Source organism: Ruditapes philippinarum, unplaced genomic scaffold (assembly GCF_026571515.1).
Source record: "Ruditapes philippinarum isolate M1 unplaced genomic scaffold, ASM2657151v2 ctg3617_1_1_1_1, whole genome shotgun sequence".
Classification (NCBI taxonomy): Eukaryota; Metazoa; Mollusca; class Bivalvia; order Venerida; family Veneridae; genus Ruditapes; species Ruditapes philippinarum.
Window position 1 is genome coordinate 42,271 of NW_026857974.1, and position 10,182 is coordinate 52,452.

Below are 10,182 nucleotides of genomic sequence, written 5' to 3' on the forward strand. Positions count from 1 at the left end.
TGTTTTAAACGATATATAAGTTATAGCTTTATGTTCTTCATTTTTATTTTTTTACTTTTTGTATATTTAAGTGATCTTGTAGAACATACTGGGAAATGATCACTAATACTATATACGGGAATGGATATTTCGCTAACATTACTAAGAACGGTTTAGAATTATTATATTTTATCTCAATACAGATATATTAAATGAGCCATGTCACGACAAAACCAACATAGTGCGTTTGCGACCAGCATGGATCCAGACTCTGCGCAGTCTGATCAGGATCCATGCTGTTCGCTATCAGTTTCTCTATTTGTAATAGGGTTAGTAAGCGAACAGTATGGATACTGATCAGTCTGCGCGGATGCGCAGGCTGGTCTGGATCCATGCTGGTCGCAAACCCATTATGTTGGTTTTGTCGTGACACGGCTCAAATATCGAAGCACGAATCTTATATGGTACTTTATTGCAGATGTAGGCTAGTATTCAACCGCCCTTTTTACTCTTACACTACTAAAATTACTTATATTAAGGTAGGTTTCATTTACTTCTTCCGTCAGAAATGTTTCACATAATCTTAAAATGTCTGTGCATTTATTTTGCCCTAAATAGACCTGTCTAAACTTATTGTGGTCCTCAATGTGATCTAACTTACTTTAGAGACATGTAACGACTTGTGTCGATGGTTTATCAAGTCAATTATTACCGTTTACAGTATAAATTAAATTATTCATGTAATGATATACATAAATGAGCCGTGCCATGACAAAACCAACATAATGCTAAGTACCCGATTGAAATGCTAGTTTATACTCATATCAATAACAATATTGAATAAAGACATGCCTTGGGAATTGGAAAACGGAGATTTGATGATATTTAAAAATAAATCAATAGTAATTATCTTAATGTGAAAATGAAATTGCAGTATTAACCAGGATTTCTACAAATTGTCTAGAATACTTTTATATTTAGTATTGTATACATTACTTATAATATAACTTTTTCTATGAAAAAAAACGACTTCATGTTTTTTTTAACTGAAAAAGATATGTATTTTATATACTCCATTTTAATTTTTATAGACTCATTAACAGAAACTATATCATTAAAGGAAAATGACGCAATTCTATCGTTCGATCTCTCCTTTATTCTATTTTATTGCATATTTGAAGCGGAATCCAAAATTCGCGCTCGGGATCCTGTCTACAACTCACCAGGATATCACAATCATACATTATTCCCTATTTTAACAGCCAGGTTAATTATTATAAGTATTCTTTAATTTTGTCACGTGATGGAGTCATAGTACTTATTCGCGTTATGCTGATTTCTATTTAAGATTTTACACTTAAGCATGTATTATTCCCAATGGGATTATACCCTCTTGCGATTTTTCTTTCCGTCAAAATATCAATAGAGTGAAACTGAGACATCAGATTTTTTTAAATAAAAAATGTATTAAAACTTTATATCTTCTAGGCAAACATTGTCCGAAACATAAAAAGATGCATCATGACTTAGATGGGGACTCACGAACCATACAAATATCTGATACTGTTTTTTGTTTACTTTTTTTATGTATTTACAAGAAGAAATAAAAAATCTTAAAACAAGAATAATAATGAAAGATATCCGGTGTCCCTGGGCAGAATGAATATTTTCTGTTGTGGCATAGACGGGTTTGTGAAGGTAATCATAGTTTAGTTTATATTTTATTGCATCAAATACATGTCATATATTATACAAATGATGAGTACATAACAAAATGCAAATGGGTTGGGCAACAAGTTCTAGGCCCTTCCCACGTAATCATACATATTCATAGACACACTTTACCTGAATTAAACAAATGACATTCGCAACATACAGAACCATAAACCTATCAACTTATACATTCCACATACTGATGAAATAATAAGATATTTACGTGAATTCATTTTTGAGATTTCGTGTACATTTTTATATGAGAAATAAGCTGAAAAACATCAAAAAGACAACTACGAAATCGTTTACGACATGTTCTTAATTTACCACGAACTAACAACCGTTTTATGACTCCATCACACTTTCAGAAAAAAAATATTGAATCGACCTAAAAAATTATTTTATGCTTTGCGTATATCGTATATTTTATCCCTGATAACCGAATCGATTGACATTGACAAGGTAAAACTGCCTAGTTGTAACTGAAGACAATGTCTAATAGTTGTTAATAGTTGCGCAGTATTTAATGACTAGTAAGAAACCGTTTTCCATTTTCAATCAGCTAATCAGTTAAAAGAAAATTACTTTAGTGTTACATTTCTCTATCCATTTAATGCCTTTAATGATAACGTAGAACTAGCCCGTGGTCGTGTTTGTAAATACGTATAGTTGGAAACGTTCCATTACACTCTCAAACAATGGCTTTTGGTGGCGAAGATTTAATTAGGCAATCGACATTGGATGTAAACACTATTTTAAAGCCTTTCATAGATTTCGACAAGCATTAATCGTGAACTTTATGTGTTTTCCTCTGTTGTATAGAAGGGATATACTAACTTTAATACGCTATTAACTTTATGACTTTTATCTCTGATTTATCACATATTACCATATTTCTAACACTTGTTTTTAACGTATGTTTACAATATGGAAAATGATGAAAAGAACCGTTTAAGTTAATTGGTCTAAAAGTCACTTACAAATGTATATGTATATATAATAAAAAAAGTTTTACGTTTAATAAAGTACAGCTGCATTTAAATGTCTATTGTGAATCACTAGATTTATCAGTGGTCTAGATAATACTTAAAGCCACCATGATGGAGATATATACCGGAATGTAAATAAATATTAATACAATTTTCTCTAATTGTCACCAAACTTAATTAAAATTGTTGTCAAAAGACTCTCACCGTACACGTTCAACAAATACAAGATTAATTGAACAAATATATTGACAAGTTTTGAATTAAACTCATCTGAAACTGGAGATTAAAGTATTTTGCAATAAAACAGACCGCTGGGAAAGTGAGCTGTTTGTTTTATTACAAATGTTGCCGTTAAATGTTTCCGAATAAAGCAAGTTTATAATGAGCGAGTGGTTACAAAGGGAGAATTAAATATTGTTGAATAGTTTTGTAAGGATACAAGCATCTCTCTGTAACTGTGCTTTTAACATACAATTTCTCCGCCGTAACATGTGATCTTTTAATCGGACTTTCTCTTCAGGAAGTAGGATTTATGCCTCAAGAATGTATGTAAAAAATCTACATTCGTAAATTTGGAAAATCGTGACGATTATTTTGGATTTTAATTTACGATTACAGTGTATAAAATTTATCATATGTTTAATTGTGCTCTTGGCTACAATTGTTTTTATGATAAACTTATTTAAAAAAACCCTTGGTGCCATTCATATTGAAAAATACAATGGTAAATTCTCAGTCAAAAAATTAGATTCATGAAAAATGGACTTGAACATATTTATTAATTATTGAAATTTAAGTCGGATTCTCTACAAGACGCTAGGTTTCTATCAAGAATATAAATATGTCTTCTGATGAACATCATCGTCACGAGGGAGGGCCACTAGAACGCATACACAAAAGAGATATGGTTCAGAGAAATGCGATGGAAAATGCCGCGTATAACAAGGTTGCTAAGCATCTAGAAAGCGAGAAGAGAGCGTTCGTGCGACAGAATACACGTGACGAGGGTGAAATGAAGAATTTACTTTACCGTTTACAGCAGCAGACAACATATAATCAAACTCCTGTCACTGACCAGGGTAAGCTTAAACAAAAAATGATATGATCGATAACTTACGATCAAATATGGCATGTTCAAATTTGATAATGAACCCCATTTTGTTCCCATAGAAACATAATGAGTTTCAGCTTTTTTTTGTATTGTAAATGTTGAATCGAAATACTTTTATTGTGTCCAATAATTTGTTCGGTCGTTATTTAAAAGCAAGTTCGTTCTTTCGTCGTTAACCCATTCGTTTGTGCATTTGCTTTGATATATTGTAGTAGACCTACTGTACTTAATTTTATAGCTACCTTTTAGTTATTTTGTTCTATAACTAGTTTTATAATGTTATAGTAAGTTAGTTCTATCCATCTTACATTAATGATCCCCGGAAGAATATGTTTTATTGGGGACATTTGTTCTTTGTATACAGAACTGTTGTAGTACAGGAAGTTCAATAACATAATTGACAATTTGGCTGAAGGCGAAAGGTACCGTCGAGTGATAACATCACTAAATCGGCTCGTAACAAATGCATGTAGTTTTCTTATTTCGGCACCAAGAAACTGGCTGGCAAACATTTATCGATGTTTATCTTGAAAATTTAAAATATCCTATTTACTTGCATTGTACGTGGGTCATTGGATGAAATAAATTCTGCGGCCGTCAGGTCATTATGGACATTTTCGGGCCATTATCGCATATTGGCGAGAAACACCTCTAAGTATAACGTTACGTTACAGGCGGCAGCAGGTGTATATATAAGAACTTGTGCCTCATTTTCCGTAATACAAATAATTCCAAGGTATTAGGCATAAACAGTCTCAAGTGCCTCGTAGACCTCATGCACCTGCCAGTAGTTTTACATATGCTTTCACTTTTTTATTGTATTTTTATCAAAATTTTACAAATACGACTGAGAAAACTTATCGTTTTATTCAGATTAAGAGCAAAGAAAATTATGTCACCATTTTACGTTTAGTTTTCATACCTTTTTAGATAATCGTCTTTGTTAAACAACCATTGACATATTTGATAAATGCCATACAGAAAATCCCCACTTTCAGACGGGGCTAGGTATAAATGTACTAAAAATTAAAGTTTTAAGAATTAAACTATTGACTGTTAAAATGTTATTGAAAACACAACTTAACTCACTAGACAGCAGATGGGTGTTAATTGCCATGTTGTGTACATATTGCTTACATGCAAAACATTTAATGGAATAAACTATGATGTAATTGACATGCCTTTGCTACAATTAGTGATGGAAATCGGATGAAATTTGTCCCAATCGATCATCGGTTAAGTCGGATGGGACATAATCGATAACTTTTTGAATAAAGTCGCGTTAAAAAGAAATAGGGAAGTATCATTTCTTCCCAATCTTCCCAAGGCACTTGATAACATTCAGTAACATGAACTTCATTTTCCACTTTTCAACATAGTTTTAACCTTATATAGTCATAATTTTACGAAATAGATTTTATTTTTCAATGGATGTCAAATAATAACATTCAAATCACATTATATTACTATTGATTACATTCACGTATTGATCCTGTTCAACTCCAAATTGTCTCTGAGATGATTTTTTGCGATCGGTGAGGTGTTCTTTAAAGAAAATTAACGTCAGAATTAATTCCCTTTGATACTTTACTGCAGTAAGCATTTTCGACGACGTCGCGGAACAATTTTTTTGTAAATCGATTATTCATGTTATTGTCGCTTTACATAACAGTAAATGATTATCGGCGACTTGCGACAATCGGAACATCACTAGCTACAATATTCAACGTATTTTACCGAATTTAATTCTGCAAACTTTTGTTGTCTGTGTTAAACAGTGAAGTACAGCGAAAATATGAGGCACCGGAATTCTGTTAATTACATGAATATTATATCATAAGAAACCGGAAATAAAGTCAATAACAAACTAATTCAATGTCATTTGAAGTGGATTTCGCGATCATGTCGTGCATAAAATGTCCCCCTCATGAAAGTTTATATACAACATTCTTTCAATAAACGTATATAACATAAACAAGTATATTGCCAGATGAAGACATCCACATATTACACGTAGACTTGAATTTGAATTTATTTGCCATTTTATATCGTGGAATCACACGAACTTGAAAATAATAGTATCCAAAAATATACCCCTAGATATATAGGATGGTAGAACAGATCTAAGATGTTAACCCTTTCCCCCATGAGCATATTGTGAAAAATGGCCATTTTCACTGAAAAGCCTCCTCTTACAAGTTCAAACTGCTATGAAACTATGAAAAATGCTTCAATACTAATCAAACTTGCCACAAATGTTGACAGGACCATTGCCTTTGTAACGACATGCTCAGTCTTAAATTTCCTGTTACCTTGGCAACGAGGGGACATCTCAAAATTGCCAAAAACCACTATTTTGCCTCGATTTTTTTCCATCAAAATTTATTTCAAAGTGCTGCAACTTCTCAAGGGATTGAGATAGAGTCAAAGGCTTTCAGTGTTGGTTACACGTTACCTTATGATCGACCTGGGGTCATTTTAAGCCTCTCACAAGTCCAAAATTTTCTTGGCGATGAGGGGGACACCGCCCCCTTCAAACCCCCGAAACAGAAGGGGGCACATCCCCCTTCTGGCAACCCCCTGATGTATCTTTTGGATGGGGGGCGGCGCGGAAAAAGTGCTCACTTTTTTTAGCAACATTTCTCAACCGAAACATGTGTTTGGGGCCCATATAGGATATTTTTTCACTATTTCAGGCCTAAAAAAAGGGGGGGTCGAAAATGCGTTGTTTCGCGTATATATGAGGTAAAGGGTTAAATAAGCATATAAGCACATGCATTTTGAGCTCCACGATGGAGAACAGCTTGAATACATGTATATACGTAATGTAAATAAATAGATTTGGCAACGTTATAAAGTAGCATAAATAGAATAAATATGGTAATAAAAATAAAATATAATTATGGGTACATATTCAAGCCATTCTATAAAAGTTCAATAAATTAAGACTTAATGTATAAATTCATATGTACATACGAAACTTATAGCAATTATTTTCATATCTAATGCATGACAAGTGTATTTTAACGTTGTGTTTTATCTCGAAACTTTTCAAATTTGTTTTAGACACGTACAAATATATTTTCAAATATAATATTTGTATAAGGTGAGTATTTTTATGCAAACAATGCGTTTTCCAGCAATGTTCTACTTAACTTGTTCCGAATGGTGTCCCCCAAGCACTAAAATGTCACGAAAGGAACATTGTTATTTAAAAATTTTACAAACAATTTTTGAAGAACTGTTTTAGTAGAAAGTGAATTTTATACATTAAATCCTTAAAATAGTAAACCCGTGTCGGGCATACTTCAGAGCCTATAAACACACGAAGGAGGAATTTAGCATTATAATTAGGTCATTATGTATGGCAAGGATGAAGACTCTAAATAAACAAGTCAATATTTGCGAATTGGCAAATAATTTGGAAATTTTACTCAAAACTACCAGATTTTAAGCAAAAAATGGACTATGAATTAGTTTTTGACACATAATACAATATATTAGGCAAACTTAATCATGAAAGTTTATTTTAGCACCTAAAACTCACTTTTTAAAGATGAAAATTAGCATTTTTGACGAGTGTTTTTGCAGTAGATCTATATACAATACTGAATAGTTTTCCGACGAACTCCGTGACAGTTATCACAAGAACGTCTTGACAAGTTATAATAAGAACTCCATTCCTCGTGTAGCACTTCCTACCCCGTGATACACTCCAATATTAATTGATACAGTTACACTGTTTGTATGTTTGTCTACGATAGTAAGAGGACTAAGACATCCTAGAAATAAGGTTCCGTATTTTATCTAAAGAGCCATTTGAATCAGTTGGTGGAGCGATCTCATCTCTGACATAATGTTGATTTTATCAGAATGCTTACATAAAATTAATGTTTAATCCTTATGAAATAGATTTTTACCAAATGCAGACCGTGCATCCGTGAAATATATTTCGCTCTTCTTTAGAACTATCTTAATTACACACTATAAACGAAGTTAGACATATGATACCAGATCCTGACACAAATGTAACTTACAAAGACTTTTTTATTTCCGCATTTGGACATAAAATTCCTTACTTCTGAGACTTGGACGTTAATCCAAATCAAAATTCAGCTTATCGTATTTATCGCATGGTTAGGGATATTTCTTTGTTTTTACTAACCCATTATATTCAGTACACTTTCAATTAGGATTTGAAAACTGTATTGCATGATAGGCACAGTGCTGTCTTTTCATTTCTTCTTATAGGAAAAAAAAACGGTTGAGTTTATTTTGCACTTGTTATAATATCAGTGTAGTTTTTACAGAGTTTCGAATGGGGCGGGATATCACACATTCTCAGTAGAAAAAAACTTAATTAGCTGGTATTGGTTTATTGTGTCTAGGGTTTACATTTGAAACAAAAGGAGAAAGGGCACAAGAGAGCAGAAACATCCTCGTTGTCGCCCCAGCCAGTGTTATATCATCGTAACAAATTACTCGTTTTATTACATAGCAGTGTTCTGTAGAACTAATAGTGCTGCAAATAGACTCCAATATAAGTCGCTTATTTAGGGGAGTAACTGGTCCCCGATCATAAACAGGGGGTTTCATATATCAAAATGTTTGGTTGGGTCCCCAGATTACGAAAATGGATTTCATTTTTACCATTAGTGCTGGCGGACTAAGAAATCCAAGATGGCGTCCAAGATGGCCGCCAAAAATATGAAAATAATAATTTATTATTTGTTACTTAAATTTGCAAGCATTAACGTTTGTTCTTTGTTTCAATAAGTTACAGGGGACACGAGTAGTGAAATAGATGAGGTTGACTGGACTGGAACGCCGCCAACCGGAAACCTATTACAACAAGAATGTGTCGCTAATCCATACCCGGTCACTATTATTCCAAAGTTTGGTGGAAACAGTCTGACGAAACATCCTGTCATTTCTGCGCAGGGTATAACAGTTTACTTCAATAAAATAAGGAATAATTTGAGGATTAAATGTGTAATTCTTTATATATCATTGTTCATTAAATTTCTAAGCAATGGATTCTGTGAATAAAAGTTTAGAATCATGTGAATTTTACGACTTCGTAGTGTAAAGAAAAATATAAAAATCTTTGGAAAAGTTGAATTTATAATTACTCTTTCCCTGTTGATGCCCATAAGGAAATTATAATGTTGCACAATTCATTTCTGGAAAAAAGTTCATTCATATTTACAGGAGTCGTATATATAGTTTATATAAACATCACGATTATCCTATGAAAACGTGCAGTAATACATTACTTGATATGCACAGACCTAACTTGCTAATTTAATTTTATTCCAGAATCATCACGAAGTAATTCCAGACGAAAGTCAAAAGAATATGAAGACGTGCAAGAATCTTTATCGAACATGACAGTTTCGAATCTATCGTCTGCCTCATCAAATTATGAACAGACGATTTCCAGTTCGTCTGCAAGTGTGTTAAATGATGACGAAGCGTCGCGTGCTTGGCTGGCTACTCCTGGTGCAATATCTTCCGTGCGACGTATGCGTAAATCTGTTACAGAACAAACACATAGTAAAATCTTAAGGAAAGTAAGTTGCGACAGCTCGGAATTCTCCCAAAAGATTTTAGGTAGTTCTCCATCTCACAGCAGAAGCAATTCACTGAAAGAGAAAAAGAAATCAAGTTGTTGGGAACCATTGTCTGCTAATAAAGAGTATCGTAACAGAAGAGGCGGGTCTTTGAAGGAGAGAAAAGCAGGCACATCAGATAGAACTCAACAATGTGCTGTCCAACGCTTGTCACGTTCATATTCGGTGCTTTCAAAAGAATCAGTTACAAGTTTGAATAAATATCCAGACGATTGTTATATAACCTGCAGGGACGGGGAAAAAGGAACAAACTCAAACAGAAAAAGTTCAAAGAAAAATGAAAAGCCTAGATTAACGCGGAAGGCGAGTAATGACTCTACAGCTTCGTGTGATGCAGGTTCCCCGTCTAGTAAGAAGAAAGGTGTAAGACGCAAAGTGGGTTTGTCTATCAGTCAAGAGTCCTCGCCTAATATAAGTCCTCTTGCAACTGAAAGAGAGACATTCAAATTTTGATTTTGCTGGAAAAGATTTCAATATGTAGCGCATATTGTGAATTCAATTTAAAGCACATGTTAAGGCAACTCGCATTACAAGACAGAAAGCGTCTCGTACGTCATAAAAATGCATATCTCTATAACTGACACGGTTTTAGGATTTATCAAAAGTTCTAATTATGTGTTAATGTAGGACTGCTTATAACATATTCATTCTTGAAAAAAAAACATATTTAGGGTATAACATGTGTATCATAATAAAAAAAATAAAATAAAATTGACAGGGACATGTGGGACGGTTTATAAATGAATAGAAAGAATAT

General features: G+C 33.2%; 1 protein-coding gene across 2 annotated transcripts; it reads left to right on the plus strand.

The window, feature by feature from the left end:
• Positions 1-2,475: 2,475 nt before the first annotated feature.
• Positions 2,476-10,120, plus strand: LOC132751641 (uncharacterized). Of its 2 annotated transcripts, none has more exons than XM_060741841.1 (3): positions 2,476-3,760; positions 8,576-8,734; positions 9,112-10,120. In XM_060741841.1, exons 1-3 carry the CDS (start codon positions 3,523-3,525, stop codon positions 9,876-9,878), a joined length of 1,164 nt encoding a protein of 387 aa, XP_060597824.1. In that variant the 5' UTR covers positions 2,476-3,522; the 3' UTR covers positions 9,879-10,120. The 2 variants fall into 2 exon arrangements, with proteins under 2 accessions (XP_060597824.1, XP_060597823.1); XM_060741840.1 differs by having other exon boundaries at positions 2,480-3,760; positions 8,570-8,734; positions 9,112-10,117.
• The last annotated feature ends 62 nt before the right edge of the window (positions 10,121-10,182 follow it).